The sequence below is a fragment of the Rissa tridactyla genome, chromosome 9 (genome assembly GCF_028500815.1).
Source record: "Rissa tridactyla isolate bRisTri1 chromosome 9, bRisTri1.patW.cur.20221130, whole genome shotgun sequence".
Classification (NCBI taxonomy): Eukaryota; Metazoa; Chordata; class Aves; order Charadriiformes; family Laridae; genus Rissa; species Rissa tridactyla.
In genome coordinates, this window is record NC_071474.1 from 508,098 (window position 1) to 534,087 (window position 25,990).

General features: G+C 59.7%; 2 protein-coding genes across 17 annotated transcripts in view; one reads left to right on the forward strand and one right to left on the reverse strand.

Moving 5' to 3' along the window:
• Positions 1 to 13,110, reverse strand: part of PPIP5K1 (diphosphoinositol pentakisphosphate kinase 1) — a 49,690-nt gene extending 36,580 nt beyond the window's left edge. For 2 of the 15 annotated variants that reach the window (XM_054214503.1, XM_054214506.1), the window contains exons 1-11: positions 12,350 to 12,759; positions 8,464 to 8,633; positions 7,993 to 8,167; positions 6,257 to 6,452; positions 6,079 to 6,169; positions 5,036 to 5,121; positions 4,652 to 4,806; positions 3,554 to 3,655; positions 3,109 to 3,270; positions 2,168 to 2,289; positions 1,230 to 1,331 (exon numbers count right to left, since the gene is read on the reverse strand). In XM_054214503.1, the coding sequence (XP_054070478.1) occupies positions 1,230 to 1,331; positions 2,168 to 2,289; positions 3,109 to 3,270; positions 3,554 to 3,655; positions 4,652 to 4,806; positions 5,036 to 5,121; positions 6,079 to 6,169; positions 6,257 to 6,452; positions 7,993 to 8,139 (1,163 nt within the window). In that variant the 5' untranslated portion in view covers positions 8,140 to 8,167; positions 8,464 to 8,633; positions 12,350 to 12,759. Of the gene's footprint in view, positions 1 to 1,229; positions 1,332 to 2,167; positions 2,290 to 3,108; positions 3,271 to 3,553; positions 3,656 to 4,651; positions 4,807 to 5,035; positions 5,122 to 6,078; positions 6,170 to 6,256; positions 6,453 to 7,992; positions 8,168 to 8,463; positions 8,634 to 9,683; positions 11,338 to 12,349; positions 12,763 to 12,855; positions 12,875 to 13,074 lie in introns of those variants that run through there. The other 13 variants (XM_054214507.1, XM_054214505.1, XM_054214499.1 and 10 more) reach the window with 12 other exon arrangements.
• An 867-nt stretch (positions 13,111 to 13,977) lies between these two features.
• On the forward strand, positions 13,978 to 23,242 carry CKMT1A (creatine kinase, mitochondrial 1A). Of its 2 annotated transcripts, XM_054214408.1 has the most exons (9): positions 13,978 to 14,126; positions 19,263 to 19,461; positions 19,874 to 19,969; positions 20,087 to 20,308; positions 20,803 to 20,888; positions 21,915 to 22,038; positions 22,199 to 22,333; positions 22,660 to 22,785; positions 23,005 to 23,242. In XM_054214408.1, exons 1-9 carry the CDS (start codon positions 13,978 to 13,980, stop codon positions 23,119 to 23,121), a joined length of 1,254 nt encoding a protein of 417 aa, XP_054070383.1. In that variant the 3' UTR covers positions 23,122 to 23,242. The 2 variants fall into 2 exon arrangements, with proteins under 2 accessions (XP_054070383.1, XP_054070382.1); XM_054214407.1 differs by lacking the exon at positions 13,978 to 14,126 and having other exon boundaries at positions 19,078 to 19,461.
• Positions 23,243 to 25,990: the final 2,748 nt, after the last annotated feature.

The window sequence follows — 25,990 nt, forward strand, 5'->3', positions numbered from 1 at the left end:
CAGAACTGACACCAGAAAGTACCTTCCCGTTCATTCAGTTCCTTCCTTTTGACAGCTGCTTTCCTCATCACTGGCAGAACTTCTCCCAGACTAAACTAGGCACAAGTGCCAAGGCTGTAAAAGCAGCCAAAGTACTGCAGACGCTACCAGGTCATCTGGTTTCCTATCAGGGAAAAGCACCACAGCACCACGATATGACAGGAAGAACCACATCTGCAGCAGAAAGGACCAGGCTGGATGTTACAGAAACCACAGAAACACAATCATGAATTGTGCCAAGCTTGTTTTCATGCCAAACTTGTGTAATGTTCACAGGACCACTTAAAAAGACCCAAGAAAAAAACAACTTGATTCAGAAAAATGGTTATGCAGGTGGAGTCCTGTCTTTGAGCAACCAATAAAGCTGTACATAGAAAGATCCCATAGCAATGAGCCACCTGCAGGAATCAGCAGTTAGGCTGGCTAATTTCAGAAGGGCTACATGAGTTTGCTTTTTCAGATACTACAATATCCCACTATTTCTTATAGGATCCCAGAGAAACAGGGATGGATTCTATCAGTCTCACTGTCACAAGGTGTCATTGCAGCCCGCAGTCCTCCGAGCTGTGCAGGGTTTGTGTGTGCCAACTTTTTCCAAAGGATCACACAGTAAAGGAAGAATGAATACATACTCTCGGTCTACCTTTTCTGGAGAACCTACTTTATTCACTTCATACAAGTGTGCTGAGGATCACAAAGAAACTTTTGCCTTTGGTCTTTTAGCCTTATGTGGTGGAAAACTAGTAAAGCCAATAGCATCAAATGAGGGTCTGCCAAGTGTACAGGTAACGTGAATACTTCAGCTATTTGTTTTCCACCTATTTCACTGGCAGCTCAACACACATTTTCTCCGAGTAGCAGCCTACTGAACAGAGCACCAGCTACAGCGATGCCCCAATCTGTTTCCTGTGCTGGTCAAGAATGTGGGCCTTCTGAAAGCCATATGAGAAGTTTCTGTCATACCTGCAACAACTGCTCGTCTGCATTCATCAAACCTACGACTAATTTACCATCTATCACCCCTTCCATGTGCGTGGCTAAGCCTGTCCACAGGCATTTCAGGGTTGCAACCAACACAGCAGGTGGAGAACGCCATGCTGCTGGGTGATGTCAGTCCCTCGGAGGGGGTTTGCACCTTGTCCCTCACGTAGCCATCACCGTCATTCTTTGAGAAGATGGCAGGTACTCACATGGTGCCTGAAGTTGTGGGGACAATGGGAATGTCTTCTGCCTCTGTTGGGATGGACCAGGGAATGTGAAACTGGGGAGCCAATTCCCGCATGATTATATTTCTGGAAGAAATTAGAATACACAACTCACAAGAAATTTGATTCGTAGAATCATAGAATCATTTAGGTTGGAAAAGACCCTTGGGATCATCGAGTCCAACCATCAACTCCACTCTACAAAGTTCTCCCTTACACCATATCCCCTAACACCACATCTAAACGAGTCTTAAACACATCCAGGGATGGTGACTCCACCACCTCCCTGGGCAGCCTATTCCAGTGTCTGACCACTCTTTCTGTGAAGAATTTTTTCCTAATGTCCAGGCTAAACCTACCCTGTTGCAGCTTGAACCCATTCCCTCTTGTTCTGTCGCTAATTACCAGTGAGAAGTGACCAGCACCAACCTCTCTACAATGGCCTTTCAAGACGTTGTAGAGAGCGATGAGGTCTCCCCTCAGCCTCCTCTTCCTCAAACTAAGGATTCCCTTGGTTCTCCACCTCCTCCTTACTGGTCCAGCTGAAACACTTGAAGAGAGTCACAGAATTTCTCCTCACCTTCCTCGCAGAGACACCTATCACACCATGGCCTAGTTAGAGCACCCCAGAGAGACATCAGTTTCCCTCACATCACCAATACTGCAGCTGGGCTTAGCACCCAACGAAAAGTCCTGTAAGACACATCTAGCTGTAGACAGAGACAGCTAATGCCAACGCAGGCAGGAAATCCAGGGGATAAAAACAATTAACCCATTCCTCCCGGAGCAAGCTTTCACCTGCTGAACAACTGTCCCGATATGAACCACCTGCAGACTTCTCCGACGTACTGATCAGGACTCTGCATTCATTTTACTTTGCTATGAGTTCCCTTACTCGCTGTCAAAACTTGAATTTTACATACCCGAGGATTTTGGCACAGTCATCATAATACTTCATAGAGTTCTTCACAAAACTGAAGCCATTCACATCGCACACGAAAGAGTGTCCGTTTGCCCGCAGGAGGTCAAACCCGCACACTGTTTGCTGCAGGAGGAAGCAGAGGACACGGGACTCGGGCGTGCTGCGAGGGAGCACAGCAAGGGAGCGGCAACTGCCCAGCCCCGCGGGGCACGCAGCACACGCTGCCCAGCTCCGCTCTGCTGGCGCTGCGGCCATCCTCCACTCCATGAAGTGTGAAAATACAGCCACTAGCCAACAGTAACCGGCCCTTTAGAGGAATCTTTACACCCTCACCACTGTATCAAAGGACCAACTCACGAGCCCCCGATTCAGCCATCAGGGCCACCCCTCTACCCCCCAGAGCTCTAAAGGCTTAAGACAGAGCAGCTCCTGGCTCTCCTGCTCTTTCTTGCCTCTAAATCAACTGTTTTGAACCAGACTGACAAGTACAGACAATAAGTGGTGCAGGCAAAGCCATCCACCACTATGTGGAAGAGGCCATAAGGCAGAACAAGCCCACAGCCGTATCGGCACAGCACAGGCTGCAGATGGCAGCAGGGGCAGGAACACGTAGCCAAGTGCTGCTTCTGTTGATATTGCTGAACACGTCACATAACCATACCTAGACTCACACACTCTACCGACTTGTAAAATAGAACACAAATGTGCACCAAAGCCAATTCAAAAATAGAACAAAAAAAAAAGAAAAACAGAAGAAAAGACCAAGCTTCATGGCCAGCAGGACCAGCTGCACCCAGCCCCCAGAGAGGGCAACTGGCATCAGGCATGGAAGACTGCCACACCAGAGACATCGGGGGAACGGAGCTCAAGTCTTAACACTGACTGAGATTCGAATCAGACATTCGTGGAGTATCCTGCTTGCATAGGAGAGAAAACACAGACCTTAAAGGCTACACAGACTTTCCGGGCAACCAGCTTCTCCATGGCAGTCAGCATGACTGGGTAACGGATTTCTTTCCCTTCGCTGTCCCGTTCAACCTTCCCATCCAAAGCAGGGGATTTGCGAGCCTCTGCATGGGCATAGTCCGGCCCAACAGTGTACACCTGGGAAGAGAAATAGTTACACCTGACATAACCACCACGACTAACTACAGCTTCCAGAAGGTATTTGCACTGCAGACACAGAGAAGAAGATGGGATGGTCTCAGGCGTTCCTCCTGTCATGACCTAGAGAACACCTGCTCCCCGCTTTGGGACCCAAGCTGCACAGTCAGCACCTCTCGGCTTAAACAGACGCTCCAGAATCTAAGCAGAACTACGCAGGACTGCCCACCCTTCAGCCACCCAGGTCTAGAGAAGGAAGGAGCCACTCCAGGCTTTTCCTTACCTTTACGTCAGTGCCATCTGTAGGCATGAACTCCTCATAAATGTACGAGCCCGTCTTCCTCACACTGCTCTCCGGGGAGTACACGCTACTCCGGCTGCCGATCTGAAAGCACAGAACAAAGACCTCAGGGAAGAGTGTGGGGCTTCTTTTCTGAGACAGAAAAATAAAAAGCATATATTTAATCCCTTATGTAGTGAATTAGCAGAACGCCTCTCAGAACCCCCAGCTATTACAGCACACTTATTTATGGAGGACAAAAGAGACTCCAGAACGCAGACAGTAGGTATGTCCTTTTCCAGGCTTTAAAGAGGAGAAAAGTTATTATATACCATTAGGTTGACTCTGGTCACCACAAGGATACGGAACAAACAACAGTGGATAAAGACCTAGAAAGTAAGGACCCTAGCTAATATGCAAATGAAAATAAATGATTATAATCAGACCAATTTAACTTTCTTCTAGGACAGCTGACTGATCTTATGGACAGATGATGATGTTGTTTTCATTTTTAGTAGGGCTTTGGATACAACCTCGTGGCATGCATGTGTGTTAGCTAAGGAAACAATAATTTTAAGATTATTAATGGCAAATATGTAACTGATTGGAAAAAAAATTCATCACGGCTATTAAGTGTTTGCTGGCAAAGTAGAAGAAGTAAGTAAGGGCAGATTCCCTGTGGAATCTAGGAATAAATACTGCATTTATCACGTTTGCAAGCTATACTAAGCTGAGAAGGGCAACAATGATGTTAGAGGACAGGAACATAAGTTTTTTAAAAAATAATCATTTTGATAAACTAAGGAAGTGATCCGGAAAAAACAGCATGCAATTCAATGAGGGACACAGTTCTCCGTGACTGCTAGGCAGGACACGGGTCAAACAGTGGATGGGGAAGGCAAAGCACTACCACTAAAATATGTCCTTCCGCGATTCCAGGTAGATGGGGTTGAACTAAAAGTGCTAAGAAGGTCTAGATTTCCCCAACACAAAGCCTTCCTTTCCCCCTCAGCTGCCCCAACACTCCCTCCTGAAGCCACATGGCTCTCAGAGCCACAGATCTGTTGATTCCAACACCAAAACTGAAATCTCCATCCTCACCTTCCGGAAGAGCCGCTGGCTGCCCCCACCTGCTGACGTCGGGTAGTAAATATACACATTATGGTCTTCAGCACTGACCGGCTTCTCTACAAATGGCTTTGGGAAAACAGCTCCGTTTACCTCCACGTGGTCCTCTCCTTCTACCAAGTTGCACTCTGAAGACAAAGCGCAGCAGCAGCATGTCAGGAAAGGGTGAGACAGCCCTAGCATGGAGCCCTTCGGTCCCGGCCTGTAGCCAGTTTGGCTGTTCGGACCTCCGTCCGCAAAAAACAACAGACTCGTGAATCTGGCTTCTTCAAGCTGACTGTCAGTACCTGTTCTCTGCAGAATATCTCTAATAGCCCAGCATGTGAAAATGGCTTTCAGTAAAGCCTGGACACTGACCTTCTGGTCTGTCAGGGTCTCGATTGAGCACCGCATAGCGGGGCAAGTCTATTCCCTCTTCTTGAAGGATCCGATACACTTCGCGCCTGTAGAGGACAGAAACAGTGTCAGAAGAGTCTAGAAGGTCCTCAGTACATGCCACTGATGAAGAACAAAGTCAGATGAACACAAAAAAGCCCCAAGACAGAGAGCAAATACTTCTCAGCACGTGCTCTCCAGAGAATACCTATGGGCTATGGGGCATGCCTCTGTCCTGCTCCAGAGATGCCCCAGAGTAAATCTCTACCTGGCTTAAACATGGATACTCATTTACTAGCACAAGCCCAATCCTCAGCAGCGCACGCCGCTACCCAGACCTGCCCTTCGAAGGGCGCCCGTCACGCTAAGCTGCACAACGCCCAGGCCAGGCAGATGCAGCAGAGCCTCTTTTCATCTGATGTCAATGGGAAAACTGCAATTATTTCACTGGAGTTACACCCTATCCTGCCTGTCAGCCCCCACAGGAACACTGCGCACAACCCACAGACGTGGCAGGAGGCTGGGGTCTGGCATGAGCCCTACCCACAGGCAGCCAAAGCAGTCTGGCTGTGCGCACTGAAGGACATGCCTGCTGGCTGCCTCTACCAACAGCTGACTGAGAAGCCTCTTGAAGTGTCTGACCAACATACCTTCCTCAGAATGAGACCAATTTCTGCCCCAGAACCCCATCCCACTGCTTGGCTCTCCTACTCAGAGACTAGTCTTTTTGTCTTAGTTGCGGCCGTCTCATTCTGTGAGATCTCTTCCACTTCCTACTTCATCCAGCCATTCCTTACAAGACGTTTGCACCAGAAAACGAAACATGCCAAGTCTCAATGGTTTTATCCCCAAATCTATTCCCCTCCATGTTTTGGATAAACAATCCCTAAGGGCTGCTAAGGTCCCCTTCCTCCCCACCTCACGCATTTGCTTGTGGTCAGGAAGACAAAGTTTGCCCAGCATGCTGAGAAGGGAAATCAGACAAAGGAAGAGGGAAGGGGCTTCAGTGGATCACAGACACCTACCTGTCCTGGATATAATACTGCATATCAAGGTCGTTAATCAGAAATGGCTTGCACAGCTTGGCATAAGCAACTGCTTTATCCAGGGGGAATCCTGAAATACAGGAAGAGGGGGAGAGAATGAGTGGAAGCTCCCTTGCCCAGATCTCCAGTAGGCTAAGGCCTGCTGCAGACTTTTTACCTTTGGAGTGGAATGATATCAGGCAGTCACAAGAGGGCCAGTTCTCCACCGGTTCATTCAGAATAACGTCTTCCCCCATAATCACCACTGTGATATACTCAAACTTGCACAGACGCTCCAGAATCTGTGTCATGGGCTTTGACTTGGATTTCTTGGTCATGGCACAGATTCCAACCACAATCTGCCGTTCAGGTGGCTAAGGGAAGACAGGCAACGGTTCAGTACAGCATCGATTACTTTACTGAATTTAAACCACAACAGTATAGAAATGCAGCAAGGCAGAACAAACAGGTGATTTTCTTCCAAACATGCACTCACAGCTCATGACAGACTCGAACACATACACACTTCCACCTCCCACTAGAGTCCACTGGGGGACATCATTAAGGAGCAGCCCAAAACAACTGCTTCTTTACCAGGTAGTATGTACCTCCTCCTTCTACTGGGCGCTAAAGCTAAGGTCAGAAATAAGTATCGGGCACCTGAACAAGCAGCAGGGGCTGGAATTCCCTGTCATGTTCTCTGGCCCAAAACTCACACAGATAGTTCGTGGACTTAGGCAGGCTCAGAGGAGAGCTGCGAATGTTTCATAGCAAAAAAGTCCAGGAGCTCAGTCTGTTTGTCTTATCTGAGAGAAAATGAGGGGGAGGTAACAAGAGTAAGCAGCTATGAGTAGAAGAGAACCAAGTGCTCTTCTATATATCTGACAAAGTTACACCAAGATCCATTGGGATGTAATTGAGTAAGTCTAAGTCAAGAGAGAAGGTGTGTATTTAAAAAGCACTGGTAACCCTAATGGAGGAACAGGCTAAGGTCTGTGGCGGACTTCCCATCACCATCTAGACTGGACATTTTCCTGACAGATTAATTCTGGCCCAAGCAAGATTAAATGTAGTGAGATCACCTGAAGTGCGACACGCAGGACTGCGGGTTACCCAGCACAAACAATTGTGGCTTCAAACCATATGCTGAGACTTTAGAAGTTACTGCGCTGACTTGCAAAGCCAAGGTTCCACAGCAAAAACAACACCTGGGAAGTGAAAGGGCTTCCAAATCCTTCACCACACCTGATAACTAGCTCTCCACTGAGCATAGGAGAACACTGTGTAGGTTTGAAGGGAGCCCATGTGGGCTCCTAAGTTAACGACCCACTTGCCATGGAGAATCGGGGTACAGAGGCAATGGAAATGACCACTGCGCTGGCGTACGGTCCCGGCAATTTGCACAGGCAGCAGCAATGGCCCTGCAGCATCAAAGTCCCACACGCAGAACAGCAAATGCACCATTTAATGTAACACTGAATAGGGGCCAAAAGCAGTCAGGAGCTGGAGATCATTCTCCTTCCTGCGTCCTGTTCCTGGAGATTACAGAAAAGAGTAAACACTGCCTCTCTGCAGACACACATTTGCCCTTTCCACAGTTGCCAGAGTTTTCCTCAGGAATTTCACCAGTGAAACAGAAAGGTTTACAGGATCGTCAGGGTTAAGTTGCTAGGACAAGGAAATCCACTACCGTACCTGAAAAAGGCCTGTGAGCAAACAGGTCAGAATTTACTGCAGCATGCGGCACCAAGCACGGCCGCACGACAACACAATACGCCCTGTCACAAGTGACACTGCCCTTCCCCACAGCTGTGCCACACAACCTGGTGCCATGTCCCCTGTGGTCCTGACTGCCTGCGGAGACCCAGGAATTCTGCACAGATGCTCCAACCCAGAACACCGGGACCTCCTTACCGACTCCTCCTCTTCATCATCTTCAAAGAAATCGGTTTCGTCTGTCTTCATGTTTGATCCCAGAAAGTCTGTCTCATCATCCCTGGAACCAACAACAAATCTGGGAGCAGAGTTCTCTCCCTCACTGGAGGTCGTCAGGGACGACATGGCAGCTTCGGTGGCCGACCATCCCGCTCTGGAATCACAGCGTGCAGAAAGGGATAGAGAAGGTCAGGCGCAGGGGAGCCAGGGGCTGGCTGACGCCACTGGAAGCAGGTGACGGTGGGGCGGGCAGGGACTGGTCTGGCATGAGCGAGCCCAGGGACCGCTGCCCAGCACAAACCGGGGGAGCAGGATGAGACCCCCAGGGTGGGAGGGGGTCCAGGATTCAGGACCATTTTACACAGGCAGCTCCATCGTGCAATTAACCCCTTTGCACCAAGCGGGAAAGGGACAGTGTCACTGATAGCGCTGAAATAATGTAAACCTTACAGTGATGCATGCTCCAAGCCGCTGTCTAAATCATGGAAGGGGACAGTGGACACTCTCGCAGGCTCGTACACCCAAATACATCAACTGGGACTCCAGAAGTTAGGATGAAGCTTAGGACGGTGACGGTGACTTTCCAATTGCCAATTTTCATCCTCTCAGCTCAGGAAGACCTAGAGTAACAGAGAGACCAGTTTGAGAGGCGCAGGAGTTTGCAGGAAGAGGCAAAAGGGAAAGTGGACACGGAGGAAGCATCATCAACGGTTTGGGTTGCGGGAGGTCAGGGCTTCTGGGTTTGCAAGCTGGCTCTGATTTACTCTGTGACCATGAAGGACAATTATCGGGACACAAGCTATGCTTTATAAATGCCAGGGAAGGAGCGTGCCTCGTGCTGTCACCTACAACAGCAGCACTGCCTGCCGCAGAAGTGACAGCGTTTGAAGACACAGTATGCATGACCTGCACACACCAAGGACACAGCTGTTCACCCCTGACCATAGCTGCACACAGATAAATGTCAAGTGGTTGCCCTTTGCCGTGTTTTCCCCAACAATAAAGTGGTGAAAAGCTGTCCTCCCATGTAAGTCCAACCTTGAGGACATTGCGACCACCTCCTCTTATTAAGTACTTCCTAAAAATGGACATGAGACACTCTACCACTGCTTCTCACGCTCTCACATGATTTCCAGCGCTCCCCAGACTGAGAGTTACTGTATTTCCTCCTCTTTTGAGCATGGTTTCCTTACAGCCAGCACACCGTAGGAGGCTATACGGCCACATAGAGCCGTCAGTTCCCAGCCTGGAGCCGAGGCGGCACACGCTGTGCTGCTGGCAGCGCTGCCACACGGTAGTGAGAACCCCTCACCAGGAACCAAGGAGGGAGACAGCCTGAATCCATCCGAGCAGGGTGGGAACAGGCAAGACAAACAAACACACAGAGCAATCCAGCTGCTTGTGAAATCCTCGCAGAAATAAGGGTAAAAATAAAGCATGCCCCCAGGCAAAAAGGCCGTCTGCGCCCCCAGGAAGGACAGGAGACGTAACAGGTAAGTGCCCGGAGACAACGGTGGAGCAGAAGCACAGCAGACGCAGTCCCAAAGCCGCACTGCTAGGCGCTGGTTTGACAGCAAACTGGTGGGTTATCACACCAGATCTACCGGGGGAGCGACAGCAGCACAACAGAAACCAGGGAGCTGACAAGCAAGCCCCGACTTTGCACCTACCGCGCCAAGGACGATCTCCTCCACCGAGTCCCAGCTCAGGCCAGTCCCCGCCTGTGCTGGCAGACCAGGCTACACAGGCATTCTGCTGTGTGCTCCATATAGCCCTGCTATTCCTACGTGAGGACAAGAGCAGGATTCCCAACACGCTCCAGAACCATTCTCTTTCCTGTGCCCTGCTGCCTCAGCACGCCAGCGCAGAGCGAGACCGTAGCAAGTACGCTATCAGCTTGATGGCTGATGATTTAATGAAGTAAACCATGCAAGAAGAGGAGGAGGGTTATTTTCTCCAATCCCTTACTCTCCCCTCCCTCCTGGAAAAAACAGATCAAGCAGCAGGAAAACCTTTGCCCTAAGAACGAAGAAAGCAGTAAGTTCTCTACATTCCTGCTCCTGTCCCAGAAAAAAGCCTCTGCCTTGCCCTGTAGCTGTTTCTAGAGGCTATGACGTGCCATACTCAAACCAGGTAAAAACCCAGAGGCTCACTGAAGCCAACGGCTGCTGATGCATCAGGCAGCCCCTTGGTGTTAACAGGGAAAACCTCATCACCTCAGGTTGTTTCTGGTGAGGGGAAAGAGAGAGGGTACAACCAAAACCTTTTTCAAGTTTCTTTTTAAAGTAGATCCCTCATCTGACTAGACTCTCGATGAAACAGAGCTATTAGCTACAGGCATAACTAAGGCATCTAAACCTCAGACAGACTCTTGCTCTTAAAGGGAAACGGGAAAGCGGAGCTCTATTCTGCTCCCAAAGGCTAAAAACGGGAGGTTCTGCCACCATGCCTGAATGGGCTCCAGTGCTGGGCTACCAAAGAGTCTGTATGCCAGGAGCATGGCAACTTCCCTTACAGAAGCAGAGTAAGAAGCAGGGTCCCTGTAGAGCGCTCAGCCCACACCACCTCCGCACCATTACTTCTCCTCTTCAAACCTGGAGCTGTGAGAGGCACTGACAGTACGCGGCGATGATGGTTCTGCACCACTCTCATCACTTCGTGAGCTAACTGGTCCTAGAGGTCACCGTTCAGACCAGCCTCCACTTGCTGAGAGTGCTATGGTCTCACCTTTCACTAATCACAGCAAGAAAATTAAGTGTTGAGTTAATGCTGCTGGCTGTACTGTCCAAGAGGGACAAAGGCATTAACACGGCTCCAGCATACACACAACAAAGGTAAAGATGGTTCTGCCCTTGAATACGGAATATTCAGGTTTGCCAGTCCCATCACGGACACGCAGGGAAGGACACACCAGCCGCTACAGCTAAAGACATTCCCACACTCTCTTCCAAGAAGGGCAGCTGTCGTCGGCTACAGTCATACCGAAGGTTACCGTAATCACCTAACGGCAACCAGAAGCTGCTGACACACAACCCGAAACTGAGATGTAGACCTTGCCTCTAAGTGTCCTGGGACTAATTCAGCTCCCTAGACTACCCCGTATTAGTGATAACAGATGAGATAGTAAATCATTTTCCGGTTTCCCAGCAGATCATTCTGGCGCTGCTGAGATAAGGAGGTTCACAGGGTAAAGAGTTATTCTTTGAGCCCCACTTCTGAGGTACCAGAAATTTAAGACAGAAGAAGGTATGATCAGGCCTTGTATTAACTTTGCAGTCAGTGTGCCATTAACCACCGAAAGAGTGGGTTTGGGTGCTGGTTTTCTGTTTTGTATCGGTTTTAAAACAAAGCCTGTTACAGGTGCAGACGCACGACGGAAAGCGCAATCCCTGCGGCAGCCAAACGCGGCTGATGCCATCGCCGGCAGCGGTAGAAGAGGCATCTCTCGGAGCGGAGACGGGAGCCTGAGGGTACCACCACCTGCAGACAGCCCACGCAGGCGACAGCTACAGACCGACAGCGGGGACCTAAGCCAGGTCAGGCACCTGCAGAATTGTAACCTTTAAGAATACACACAGGTGGCATTTTAGAATGCTAATGCTGGCAATGTCTTGTTGAACTACCTGAAACTGCTGTGGGCACTAAGGCAAGCAACCAACCCAAACAAACAAAAAAAACCCTGAAAGTTTAGGCCCTGATGCATGAAGTACCTCCGTATGCATGACCAGTGAAGTACCTCTGCCCAAAGAATTACCCCCATTGTCACAAGGGCTATTTGTATTAAGGTTAATTACATACTTCCATACAAAAGGTGAAAGCTGAACTCTTATCATAGACACTTAATTGCTTCAGAAGACAAAGAACACCTATTCCAGAGTTAATAATTAAAAGCTATTCAGACTTGATGTATCAAAGAAAGCTTTCCATGCTGTATTAGCATAGAAGTTCAATGAGTTCACAACCAGGAAGCACAAGTCAAGCTCTAATCGAGCGGCCTCTCCGGCTCCAGCAGCACTTTCGGTACCTCCAGATCCACCAACATCCTCAAACCCGGATAGAGCGCAGCCACCAGGGCGACGGTCTCCTGAGCAGGAGCCCCTTCTGCTAGACAACGCCCTTTGCAAATTTAGTTAAATGTTGGCTTGTCACTTCCATGTCTGGGCAAGCGTTACTTTGCTCACACAGCAATTGTAGCAGTAAGACCAATTCTTGCCGTCGGAGGTTGCTTTTAACGAGATTTATGAGATTGTTAAGTGTGAAACTTCACAGTATCAGAATTTCTGAGACTGTAACTGTTAATAAAGGTTTATTAACAGACAGAAGTATAAAATAATACCTTCTAATGTTTTTTAAACAGGATTATGAAGGAGTTTAAAGATGCCTTGGATCTGAAGGCATAATTCACAGTGTTTGTTGGTTTTGCGTTATTAGCAGGCAGACCGCAGCCTGCCGGCTCGTCGGCCCCGGTTGCCCCCCCACAGCCCGGCGGCGACGCGGACACACACCCGTCCCGGGGGGCGGCGGCTCCTCCCCCAGGGGCAGCCACGGGGTCGGGACCGGCCGGGGCAGGGATCGGGCGGCACCGACACCGGCGGGGAAACGGCCAGGGCCAGGCCAAGCCGGCCGGGAGGGCCTGCCGGGCCCGCTCGCAGGGCCAGGGCCGGGTCCCAGCCGCGCCGGTTCTCCCGGGCAGGGCCCGCTGCGCCGGGTGCCGAGGACAGGCCGCGCCGGGGGCGGCTGGGGCGGAGTGTGGGCCGCGACAGCCCCGCGGGGGGCAGCAGGACGTCAGGCCCGCGCCGGGCTGCGCCTCGCCGGGGGGCCGCTACCGCCGCCACCACCTACTCGGCGCTCCGCACAGCCGCCGACGAGCCGGGCCCAGCGGCGCCGCGTCCGCCACCCCCCACGCCCCGCTTCTGCCGCCGCCGCCTTCCCTTCCCGTCCCGTCCCTGGCCCGGCGCCGCCGCCCCCCCCGGTCGGTCCCGGCGCCCCGGGGACGCCCCGGCGCCCCGCCGGCGGCAGCAGGGGGCGCCACGCCGGGCGCCGCCATTTCCCTCCGCTCACCTGCGGCCTCCGAGCGCACCCTGCGCTGCCGGCGCCGCCGCCGGCCAATCACGACCTGCTGACGGCCGCAGCCAGCCAATCAGCGGGGAGGGGGGCGGGCCGGCCGGGCCTCGGCGGGCGCGGCGCGGCGGCCCCTGGCGGCGACGGCGGGCCCTGCTCGGTGGCGCGCACGTGGGGCGCGGGCGGCGCGCCGGGCACCGGCGGCGCCGCCGGGTGCCGCGTTACCACGGCAACTGCGGGGCGCCCCCGCCCTGCCGGAGGAGCCCGGGGAGCCGGTCAGCGCGGCCCCGGCAGCGCCCGCCGCCGCTCCCCTCTCGCCGGCTCTGCGGCGGCGAAACGCGGGCCGGCCCGCGGCGCGCGCCCTGCCCCGCCGGTGCCGCGGGCACGGGGTGCGCGGGGCGGCCGCCCAGTCCCGGCGTGCGCGGGCCGCGGAGGAGCCGCGGGGCACGGCGGCAGAGCCGCTGACAGCCGCCCGCGCCAGGCCGGGCCGCCGGCCCCGCCGCCCATCCCGGGCCGCACCCGAGCGCGGCTCCGGGCCGTCGGGGAGCCGCCTCTGCCGCTCCCGGCTCCAGGTGCGCGGACTTTGCCCCGGCCGCACCCTCGCCACGCAGTGCCCGCCGGCGGCCGGAGCGCGCTGCGGGGTCCGGTGCGGGGCCCGGCCCGTGGCCACCGCCCCCGCCGCTGTCCGACGCGCGGTGCTGAAGGCGGCGGCGGCCCCGGTGCGGCGGGTGGGGCGGGGCGGGGCGGGGCGGGGCGGGGCGCGCGAGCAGGTGGCGGTGCCGTTGCAGCCCCCCCGCGCCCGGCCGGTCCCCGCCCCTCGCGCACCCTCCCGCCGCCGCCGTTCCCATTCCCATCGTTATTCCCATTCCCATCACGTCTGCCGCCCGGCTCCGCTGCTCCGCCATGGCCGGCACCTTCGCCCGCGCCCTCTCCTCCCGCCGCTCCGCCGGCCTCCTGGCCATGGTGGGCGCCGGCTCCCTCGCCGCCGGCTTCCTGCTCGCCCGGGACTCGGTCAGCGCGGGCGACCGGCAGCGGCGGCGATACCCGCCCAGGTACCGGGCGCGCACGTGCGGGGGGCGGCGGGCGGGGGCCGGTCCCCCCGGCACCGGGAGGGCGCGGGGCTGCCCCCGAGCTCCCGCTGGGGCGGGGGTCGTCCGGGGACGAGGGTCGCCGGGACGCCCGGGCGGCGGCGGGGACCGGGCGTCGGGGGCTCGGCCGCTCTTGGACGGAGCCACCCCGCCCGGGGCCGCCGGCCGCCGCCGTCCCCGCGCCCAAGGGCACCGGCGGGGCCTCCGCGCCCTGCCCGGCCCCGCGCCCCGCCGGCCCCAATGGCGGGGGGCGGGGGGCGCGGAGCCGTTGGGGCCGGCGGGGCGCGGGGCCGGGTGGCCACTGGTCCTCCCCGCGGTACCGGGGCTGCGCGGCGGGGGCCTCCCCGGACGCATCCCCCTGCTCCAGGCTGGGTGCCCCGGGACTACCGGCGGTGGCAGAGCACCGGGAGAAGCCGCCAGCCCGGAGCGGGGCGGGGGGGACAAGCATTTGCCAGTGGGGCTGGGGGCACTTGCCCGGGGGAGGTGGGCAAGTGCATCTCGCAGGAGACAGGGGACAGTTGCCAGCGTCCTGGTGGGAACAGGATGGAGCGAAAAGGGCTCATTTTCCCTTCCCCTGGCGAAACACCCGGCAGTTCCGTCTGCAAGAGCCGGGGTCGGGGCAGAGACGGAGGCTCCTCACAGCCCCCGGGGCTGGCGGCAGCTCCTGGCCCGACCCCATCTGGCTGTACCAGCCTTCCCACGCGCCTGCCCTCGGGGCTGGCACCGCTCTGTGCAGAAGAAAAGGTTTCCTGGCAGGTCCTCGCTCTTCCATCTCAGGGGCGGTTTTTAAAGGGAGACCCGGCGGGGCCTGCGGGCAGCCCCCATCCTGTGGGCAAATTTTGGATGAAGACGCGCCCCGAGATGTGCATGCAGGACTCCTGGGGGTGGGCACGGGGCCGAGCCAGGCCAGGCGGGCGCTGGCACGGCCGTGGTCTGGCTTAGGGGTGCTTTTGGGGTAATGCTGGCTCTGCAAGAGCCACTGGCCCTATTTACCCAGCCTATGCCTGATCCCTTAAGCCAGATCAGTGTCCCGGCTGCAGAGCGGTGCTAAGGGTCAAGCTCCAGCACAGAAGGTCTCGTGTCACTCCCCCTTTGAGCCACTCTTTGCCAAGGGCTGCCCTGGGGAGCCTGGCCGGGCCCCAGGAGGGCATTATGGCTGTTCCATTTGCCATCGCTGGCTGTAGCAGGGGGGAAGGGGAGCCTCCGGGCCAGGGGAGGTGACGGCAGATCCTGCTGGCACCCACACTGCCTGTCCCCGAGGAGCACAGGGGGCCAGGGCACAAGGCAGGGGCTGCCTGTGCCTCACAAGGACCATGTGGGGCAGGGACAGGGCTGGGAGGGGAGAGGGACGTGGCGGCCACCGATCTTTCTGTCTTGCACTGGCACTGTCTGCTCAGCCCGGCACAGCTCGGAGGCAGGTCAGGAGAGTGAGGAGCAGGTTTTCCTCCCTGCTGCGTACCGTGGAGGAGCGGAGCGGGGAAGGTGGCAGCACGTTACGGCTCCAAGCACACGCAGCTGCCGTGGTCCCTGCAGCAAACAGCATGTGGGGAGGGCGGTGCGGCGCTGCATTGCAGGCTGAGAGCCCCGCTCGCGCAGGGAGCTGCGTGCCCAGAGCTGGCGCTGGGGCTCAGACACGCTGGGTCGGGCCACAGGAACCGGGGGATGGAAATGGAGCCAGTTTGAAGAATGATGAAGGCTGGATGTTATTGTTTACTCACCTCCCAAGAAGGCTGTATTTTCAAGCCTTCTGAACAAGTGCAGGGCCACAGACATCGGGTCTTCACCGAGTGAGGACGGTGAGGGAAAAACCCGTGAGACCCCCTGGCTGGTGTGAGAGGGGAGGGCACTCTGCCCGTGTCCTGCTGCTGTGGCAAGGGCACCGGGGCCTGGGCAGAGCTGGCCAGTCCCTGCTTAACCTGGGCACACAAGTGTCCCCTTGTGCACAAAACAACGGCTGCATCCTTGCTGTGGCTTGGGGCAGGGCCCAAGCTGGCCGCGCTGCTGTGGCAGGGTCAGTGGTCTGGAGACAAACAGGTCAGGGCGCTGAAAATGGGGATGGGGCTGAGGGAACAGACAGGCACCATCCGTGGGAAGGAGGGGGCTGAGCTGAGTCTGGAGGAGGGGATGAAATCGAGGATGGCGATGTGGCTGGGAAGCTCTAAAATGAGCTTCCTGGGAGGGTCTATGGCTGGGAATGGTTTTGTGTCGGTGCTGACACCTGAAACGGGCCCAGACAGAGCCCACGGGTGACATGCAGCATCCCGCCCTGCGGGGGCAAGTCAACCCACCTGGGATTTCGCCCCTCTAGTCTTTAAGTTAAATAACAAGAGACATAGGCAACAGCCTTGAGAGATCAGAGCGGCTCCCCATGGCCGCTTGTCAGAGGCGCCGCAGTGCAAAGGGCCATGCTGGGGGGGCACGGGCACCCCCCGGAGGCACCGAGGGCAGGATGTGCCCGCTGCCAGGCAGGATCCCGCAGAAGGGACAGTGCGACGTTTGGATGGCCGCACTGGGGCTCCCTACCAAAGTGTCTCCACACAAAGCCCGAGCCCCCTCCTCACTGCGCTCTGCTGCCCACAGCCACCTGCGAGCACTCGCCCCACTGCCCCCATGCCTCCCCCGAGGGGCTGCCATCGGCAGGGTGACACCAGGAAGGGCGCTGGAGGCTGCTGGGTGCGCGGTGAAGAGCTGCGGGGCGCTGCATGGGCTGCCGCTCCTGGAGAGACTGCCCAGCCAGTGGACGGATGGATAACGCGGGTCTCCTCCCGCGCGAAGCACCTCCTGGCACCAGGGCAGTTGCTGCAGGCAGGACGGCAGCGCGGGTGGCACCGAGTCGTGCTCCTGGCAGACGTCCACCTTCCGCTGAAGACGCTTACAGCCTTTGTGGCCAGGAGCCGGGGCGGAGCGGTGCCTGGTTGCGTGGCATGAGGAACAAAAGATAGTGCTGAAGGGGTCATAATTCAAAAACCAGCTTTGGGGACAAAACACAAGGGTCCAGATTAGCCCCAGTAAGGCCAAGAGCAGTGTCACCTTCATGCTGATGGCGGAGGACACCTGGGTGCCCAGGAGAGCGCGGTACCCGCTGCTGAGCCCTCCCTCGGGCTGCAGGGATGGGCTGTCTCCCCGCAGCTCTGCGGGCACCGCTCGTGAGCACAGCACTGGGCATCCAGCGCCTTCATCCCTGCATCGCCCTGCTGATCCTGGCACCACCCGGCTTAGTTTGGGAGCTCCAGAAGGGCTGAAGAGAGTCCCCAGGTTTGATGTCTGTGACTCGGGGCTGCTCCTGGGGGGTGTGTTCGGGCCAGGAGCCAAATCAGCACCGCAGGGGGCACGGAGCCTGCAGCCAGGGGCCAGAGCCTCTTGGTGTTTTGGACTCTCGGAACACCTCAGTGAAGGTACGGAGTGACCAAAACAGGCAGCATGCCCAAACCTACAGCTGTCTTCTGCTGGCTGGAAGTAATCTTGCTTCCACAGCAGCCTTTGCTGGCTCTCTGGACGTAGTCTGCTGCCACCAGAGTGGCAAGCCCAGCAGGCAGGCTGTGGTCCCGGTGTGCCAGGTGGCACCAGCTGTGCTGGGGGCCGGGGAGGAACTTGTCCAAGTCTCCCATTCTGATCAACAAATGCTTTTTACCAGAGTCTCTCCCTGGGGAGACGTGGGTCAGTAGCTGGCTAATGGCAGGAGAGTTGGGGAAGCTGAGGCAGGCTGCGTCCCATACACGATGAGTCTGGCTCTGACCTGGAGCCTCTCAACACAGCATAGACACATGCCTGGGCTGGGGGAGCAGCCCTCTGCCTGCACGGCCTGGGACAAGTTCCTGCTCAGACCTGACGCCTCCTTGCACTGGTCCAGGCTGGAGCCAAGCGCTTCCCTACGCAGAGCAGACAATGCAAGCCCTACCTCCCTTTCTTTCTGCAAGGCGCAGGAAGCCACAGGCAGTAGCCAAGCCGTAGGCGAAGGGCCAACGCACATTCCTTGGCCTGCAGACGCAGGGGGGGAGGTGGCAGCAGCGACGGCACTCTGCATTGCAGCACGGGGGCCGGGCGCTGGCTCAGCCCCGGAGCGGGACCTGGGCGCTGGGCGACTGCCAGGACTCGCTGCTGGGGATGGTGGCTGGCTGCTGCTCCCACAGACCCGGACCTGCACTAGCCCCGGCTCCTCTTCTCCCACATGGACCCCCACACAGAAGGCGGTGCCCCTCCTGGGAGAGGGCACAGGTGTCCCCAGGGCTGCGGGACCCCTCTGGCCACCAGCCGGGTTGCCTGGGCTGTCAAAGGCCAGTCCTGCCCCACTGAGGCAAGCGGAGGCACCACCTCCCAGCAGGAGGGATTTGGTGAAGGAGAGTGCTCTTGGGGTCCTGCCCTGCCAATCCCCCCATGCGAGCGCAGAACAATCCCAAAGCCTGGCTAAAGTGGGAATGAGGTCAGGAGACGGCCTCCCGCTAAGCTGATTAGAGGAAAGCGTCCCCCTAATACAATAAACTGCACCAGAGCAGTGCGGTTCCCACCGGTTGCAGATCAGGGTCAACCCATCCCCTGCCCCACGGCATCTGGGGAGCAGAGGGACGGGGGGCCCGGCGGCCAGACACGCCAGGGCCCCCGGGGGCTGCGTGCCCCCCGCTCGCCACACGGGCAGGCCCTGGGGCCAGGCAATGGGGCAGCGGGAGCAGCCCCCTCCTTGGGGACAGCCCTGGGGAGGAGAAGGGGACCGAGACCCCTCCCCCTCCGCGGCCCATGCACGGGCCCCGCCAGCTGCCTGTGCCCCAGCGCGGGGCTGCGGCTGACGTGGCCGTTGCCACTCGCCTGGCAAGCTCTCCCAACCCCGGGGCCCTGATAAGGAGCCGCACCCTACAACCGCTTGGGATTTGCTCGTGGACTCTTGTCCTTGTGGCAATGTCAGCCCTCGGCTCGGGCTGCTCCCTGCCCTCGCTGTGCGATGCCAGGGGCTGCCTTCCCGTGCCCGGCTGCCTTCGCTGCTGCGGACCAGCAGAGCAGCTTGACCTCCTTTCCCTGCCCACACCTGCTCAAGGGTCTCTGTGGGGCAGGGGCACGAGCGCTGGCGTGCCCTGGCCCCAAAGGACTCATCAGTCTCTCCTCCCGCAGCGCCGAGTACCCCGACCTGCGGAAACACAACAACTGCATGGCCAGCAACCTGACGCCAGCCATCTATGCCAGGCTGTGTGACAAAGCAACCCCAAATGGCTGGACCTTGGACCAGTGCATCCAGACGGGTGTTGACAACCCCGGCCACCCCTTCATCAAGACTGTGGGCATGGTAGCTGGCGACGAAGAAACCTACGAGGTGAGTGGCGACCGGAGCCCTGCTGTGCTCCAGGCTCTCCAGCGTGCCTGCAGCAGCTGGAGGAGTCCCGGTACCTGCGGTACATCCAGCAGCCTGGGGTGTTACTGCCACCTCCTCCTGCCCAGCCCGGGCAGCTGGAGGGGCCCCTTGGCCAGACCCAGTGTGTCCCTGTGGGACACCAGGCTTCTTCAGTGCTGCTGTTCCTAGAGCCCTGCAACCTCCCCCTCCTGGCCCCTGAGCCCCCCTGCCCAGGCAGCGTCGTCCCTATGGGTTGCCATTGTGTCGCAGGACACACCGCGGCCCCAGCCACCCTCTGCCCGCCCTGCAGCGCCGTGGGGCTGCGCTGAGCCCGTGGCAGGGCTCCACGCGATGCTGGGTGTGCAGTGCCGCACATCGACCCCCTTGCTTCCAGGTGTTTGCAGACCTGTTTGACCCCGTGATTCAGGAGCGGCACAACGGATACAACCCCCGCACCATGAAGCACGTCACAGACCTGGATGCCACCAAGGTGCACGAGCCGGGCAGCGGTGCTGCGCATGGGGACACTTCCCCAGGCCTTGGGGACGGGGCCCCTGCCAGCACCAGCGCCGCCCTGTAAGCACCCCACGGCTCCTGTCTGTTCCAGATAAAGTTTGGCCACTTCGACGAGCGCTATGTGCTCTCGTCCCGGGTGCGGACTGGGCGCAGCATCCGTGGGCTGAGCCTGCCGCCAGCCTGCACCCGCGCCGAGCGGCGAGAGGTGGAGAAGGTGACAGTGGAGGCACTGAACGGCCTCACCGGAGACCTGGCAGGACGGTACTACCGGCTCAGCGAGATGACGGAGAAGGAGCAACAGCAGCTCATTGATGTAAGTTGGTGAAGCTGCCAGCCAGCCACCCCGCATGCCCACGGAACAGGACCCCTTCCCCACATTGCCTCTCCGGGGGGCCGTATCCTCCTTTCCCAGCCCCGCTGGTCCTCGGGCTAGGACCCCCTTCCCCAGCGAGGCTGCCCCGCAGTGCAGAGGGTGCTCAAGGTGCTGCTCAGCCGCCCTGAGCCATGGGAGGATGGAGCTTGCTGAACACAGCCCCAGCAGCTCGTGGCCCACTCTGGGTCTCACCCTGTGTCCCTGCCCGTGCCGAGGGGAAGGTGGGCTCATGGCACACAGCCGGCGGCCCCCCAGCCCCTGGTGCGGGGTGGGCTGTGCACCAGCAGCCTCCTGCCTCCCTGGCCGGGAAGGGGGGGACTCCTGCCCACAGGTGGGGACAGCTGCGGTGCGTGGCAGGCTGGGGACAGCGAGGCAGGGTGCCCTGGCACCGGCTGCGCAGCCCGGGCGAGCCCACGCACTCTGCCTCTCTCCAGGACCACTTCCTCTTCGACAAGCCAGTGTCCCCGCTCCTGACGGCAGCAGGAATGGCCCGGGACTGGCCCGACGCCCGAGGGATCTGGTGAGGATCTGCCGCGGCATCGGGGAGCCAGCAGGGCAGAAAGGCGGGGGACGCTGCTGCTGTGTTGGCTGCCCCAGCCCTGTCACCCGCGTCCCCCGTGCTCGCCCCACCACAGACCCCGGCGCCCCTGGGCCGCGTTCAGCCCAGGCTCTGTGGCCACGCCAAGCTGGGCTCTCCCTGCTCACACCTGACCTGGGAGCGAGCCCCTTGTGCACCTCAGTCAGCAGCCAGCCGCTCCATGCACAAACCACAGTGTCCTCCTAAGAACTGGGACCTGGAGCCAGCCCCTGCTGTCGGTCCTGCCCGCTCTCACCATCCTGCAGCACGCTGCACTCTAGGCTGCCAAAAACCTGCCATTGCTTCTGCTCCCCAGGCCATCCCCAGCGCTCCTCCTGGCTCTCCACATGCTCTACCTGCCCCCAATCTTATCCTCCCACGATTGCATCTTGCCGCTCCCTCCCAGCATCTCTGCACAGCCATGCAGCATCCCACGCAGCATCTCGCGCACCCACAGAGTGACAGCCAGCACACGCACTCGCCCGCACCGCCCTCGCTGGCACAGCGCCTTTATAGCCGCCTCACGGAAAACAGCACACATGGTCCCCAGCTCTGGCCGCCCCCTAACGCAGCACCCCGATGTGCACCCCACGCCTGCAGCCCCCTCCTGCTGCCTGTACAGTGCAGGAGCCGTGGTCCCGTCCCCAGTCCAGGCAGGGTTGCCACCACGCTGGCACTGCTTGCCTGCGCCCATGGCACTGGAGCCAGCAGCCGTCGCCCGCAGCGGTGCGTGAGGATGAGCGCTGGCCCGTCCCCAGGAGCATCTCCTGGCTGTCGGCCTCGCTGCCGGGCTGTGCTCTGCCAACGCGCTCCCAGCCACGGGTGCGGGCAGAGCACCGGGACCACAGAGCAGCATTGGCACCATGGTCACAGGGACAGAAGGGGCATGGGCAGGGCTGGCACAGGTGGCTGGGTGGGCACGAGGGCTCTGCCGGCCGCCAGCGCAGCCAAACACTGCCCTGTCCCTAGGCACAACAATGAGAAGACCTTCCTCATCTGGATCAACGAGGAGGACCACACGCGCGTCATCTCCATGGAGAAGGGTGGCAACATGAAGCGTGTCTTTGAGCGGTTCTGTCGGGGCCTGAAGGAGGTGAGCACTCGCCAGCCCCCACTGCACCAGCCCAGTGGTCGGGGGCACACAGGGCTGCTGCGGCGCTGGCCCCTGCGCTTGGCTGGGGCTGCGCAGCGCCCGAGGAGCAGCCGTGCCCCCCACGGCCAGGGGCTGAACGGCTGCTTGTGCCTCAACCCAGGTGGAGCGGCTAATCCAGGAGCGTGGCTGGGAGTTCATGTGGAACGAGAGGCTGGGCTACATCCTGACCTGCCCCTCCAACCTGGGCACCGGGCTGCGAGCGGGCGTCCACATCAAGCTGCCGCTGCTCAGCAAGGTATTACCACGGCCGGTTCTTGTGGGGAGACCCAGCCGCGGGGTGCAGGGAGCCCAGCCGTGCGGGCGGTGCAGGAGTGCACTGGAACTCGCTCGGATTCCCCCAGGAAGAATATGATCCAGCCCACGCCTGCATCCGCAGCCGGAGGGGCCGGGGACCCAGGCGTTGACCTGGGTCTGCTCAGGGCAGGGATCCCCGCGGGGATTGTGAGCCCGCTGACAGGATCCTGTGAGCAGTGGGGGGCTGCGTGGGGAGCAGCGGGCTGCAGAGCCCCGACTCCTTTGCTGATGGTCCTGCTGAGCACTGACACCTTCTCCGGGCACCAGGACAGCCGCTTCCCTAAGATCCTGGAGAACCTCCGGCTACAGAAGCGTGGGACGGGCGGTGTGGACACTGCGGCTACAGGCAATGTCTTTGACATCTCCAACCTGGACCGGCTGGGGAAGTCAGAGGTGGGTGCTGGGCAGAGATGCTTTTGGGGAGGGAGGTTCTGGAGCGCGTGTGTGTGACAGGCCTGTGGCACCCAAACAGCACCAGAGCCGTGTGCTGGGCCCAGCCACGCGGATGGGGGTGGCAGCGCCTGCCCAGCGTGCCGTGGGGCCAGCTGGGTGCCCGGCTGGGGTGGCTCCCGGTACAGCCCCCGAGTCAGGACGCGTGTGCTCCTGGTGCAGGTGGAGTTGGTGCAGCTGGTGATAGACGGCGTGAACTACCTGATTGACTGTGAGCGGCGGCTGGAGAAGGGGCAGGACATCCGCGTCCCCGCCGCGGTGCCGCAGTTCCGGCACTGAGCTGGACCAAGGCAGCGCCAGCCCCACGGGACCCAGCTCTCCCCATAGCTTACGCCATCTCTGTGCCCAGCATGTCGCTGTGTCCTGTTACCCACAACGCGCCAGGCCAGATCCCATAAACCTGTGCTGCTGTAGCCGTGGCTCCGTCTCCTCCTTATCCGGCCTCCCCGGCACCCGCCGTTCTCCCCTGTCCCCCTGCAGAGGCACCCACCAGGGTCCGGGTTGCCTGCGCCTGCCCTGAGCAGCCCTCCGCGGGGTTTCCCTGAGCCACTGCTGTCCTGGGGAACGGGCCTGGGGGGGCCACTGGGGCTGCCCTGGTATGGGGGGCCTCAAGGGACTGCGTGTGCGTAGGGAGCCAGGACCAGGAGCCGCAGGGACAGTCGGGGCTGTGCAGGGAAAGGTGCTGCAGGCAGGCAGGGATCAGAGCTGGGTGCCCATCACAAGTTTATTACTGGGATGCTCACGGGAAGCAGGGCAGGGCTTTCTGTGCCCTCTGCTGCGGGCAGGCAGAGGAGGAGAGCCAAGGTGAAGCCAGACTGGGATCTGGCTCCGCTCGTGCCCGCGGGAGAGAAAGCGCCATCAGAGGTGAGCGTGCCAGCCCCGGCGCGCTGCGGAGAGGCTCACAGCCCAGGCAGCCCTCGAGTGCCCACACGCACAGCTCTGGGCAGCGACAGCACAGGTTGTCTGGGCGGCTGCTCAGGACCTGGGTTTAGGGCAGGGGTGGAGCAGGGGGGTCTCCTCTGGGCAGGGGTGAGATGGGACACGCACGACAGGGAGCAGGAGCCGGGCAGGCAGCGGGGCCAGGATCCTCGTGAGGCAGCGCTGTGGCACCGGGGCCAAACCAGCACCACCTGAGCCCTCCCGGCACCCCGGGGCGCCCGTGCTGAGCCCGGAGGAGCAGAGCGGGGACGGGCAGTAGCCTGGGCACCGTGTGGGGACAGAAGCCGCCCGGCTGCTCTCAGCTTGGCCATCCCGGGTAGCCTGTCCCTCGCGCTGGGCACTGGCCAGGGCCTGGCGCTGGGACTGCCGAGGGCTGACAGCCCCAGCCCGGGCCCTGGAGAGGGTGTGCAGCTGAGCTGGGCCAAACACCACCTGTGGGGAGAGGGCAGCTAGCCATGGCAAGGCTCTGCACCCCCTCCCCAGTGCAGCCGGGACATGTCCCTCCTCTATCCATCAGCATTCGGTGTGGGGGGCTCCCACCACGCTGGCCCAGACAGGGGTGTCCCCTCCCCTGCATGCAGGGGATGGTGCCATGGCCGCCCCAGCTGAGTGTGCCAGGGAGGGATGCCAGGAACTCCCTGTGGACTTGGGTGCCGGGATGGCAGCAATGGCCCGGGGTGTGAGCGCCCAGATCTGCTCGAGGACCTCTGCAGGGAGAGCAATGTCGGGGAGCCCAGCTGGGGCACAGAGCATGGGGTCAGGACGCCTTCCCCGGGCACAGGGGCTGGCAGGGCAGGCAGCAGTGACCGCAGGGCACGGTGCTGTCCCAGCCCTCACCTGCCAGTGTCCCGACCTCCACGAAGATTTCAGGTCCCCAGGCAGCAGTGGGGCCGAAGGCAGTGCTGGAGTGAGGTGGGCGGCCAGTGCCTCCGCCCGCTGCTCCGTGCAGCACAGGCTCAGTGAGCCCAGGAAAGGGGCAACTTTGCTGCAGGGAGTGAGCAGCGCTGGGGGGCAGCATCCCCGCCTGTACCGAGGCAGCAGGCGGTGCCTGCCGTGACCGGGGGCTCCGCCATTGCTCCCAGTGGGCGCACACCCGCCTCAGCTCCCGCCTGTCCAGGTCCCGCAGCTCAGCAGCCTGCAGAGCAGGTGCCCCAGGGCCACCAGCTCGGGGAACCCCAGGTTCTGGGTGCTCACCCCACGCTGCGGCAGGAAGGCAGACACCGCGGCCCGCATCTGGGGCAGAGCCCATCACAGGGGCCAGCCACCCCCTGCCCCCCCGGCCCCCAGCACCTCACCTGCTCAGGTGACCAGCCGTCCAGCTCCCCCAGGGCAGAGAGGGACCCCAGTCAGGGAGCAGCAGCTCCCGCAGCTCCGGCTCGCCCAGCCGGCCCAGGTGCAGGGTCTGGGCTGGCTCCAGTGCCCAGGTGCTGCCCCACAGCTGCGGCACCAGCAGCACCGCGAGCCGCCAGCAGCCCCCAGCCCAGGGCCCCTGGGCAGCACCAGCACAGCCCCCCACAGACAGACTCCAGGACCAGCATGGCCCCCCAAGGACACCCCCCCCATGGCCAGCACAGCCCTCTCACAGGCAGCCCCCCAAGACCACCAAAGTGCCTGCCAAGGCCATTCCCCCCCAGGCCAGCCCAGCAGAGCCCCACCACCCCCACCAGCATGGCCTCTGTGTCCCCCCTCACCCGCCTGGCCTGGCCCAGCGCAGCCTGGAGCTGGTTGGGGTGCAGCACAGGGTCCCAGCTGAGCAGCCCCAGGCAGCCCCCCAGCTGCTGGGGGGCCATGACGGCCAGCTGGGCTGCGCTGCACGCTGCAGGGAAGGTGGCATGCACATCGGCACAGCTGGGCACGGGGGCTGCAGGGCTGGCCTGAGCAGGCTGGCCCCAGCCCCAGGACCCCCACAGTGCCCCGCGGGGTGCATGAGGGGGACACACCAACCGGGGAGGAGACAGCATGGGGACACCGGGCACAGGGGCACAGTGCCAGTCCAGGGAGGGGACAGCATGGGGACACTAGGCACCGGGGACACAGGGCCAGCCCAGGGAGGGGACAGGACAGGGGATACTGGGAAGCAGGGACACAAAGTATGTGTGCAGGTCATGGGAGGGCACCAGGGACAGGAGGTGGATGAGCAGGGACAGGGCTGGGGACGGCAGTGTACAGTCTCATCTTGGTCCCCTGCTCTGGCAGCTGCCACCAGTGG

What these genes read in the sequence shown, in the direction of transcription:
- CKMT1A (XM_054214407.1), top strand. Translation starts at nt 19,096, where the DNA reads ATGCCAGGGGCTGCCTTCCCGTGCCCGGCTGCCTTCGCTGCTGCGGAC. An exon ending in AGCAACAGCAGCTCATTGAT is followed by an intron (nt 20,309 to 20,802) that starts GTAAGTTGGTGA and finishes GCCTCTCTCCAG; the next exon opens with GACCACTTCCTCTTCGACAA. An exon ending in TCTGTCGGGGCCTGAAGGAG is followed by an intron (nt 22,039 to 22,198) that starts GTGAGCACTCGC and finishes GCCTCAACCCAG; the next exon opens with GTGGAGCGGCTAATCCAGGA.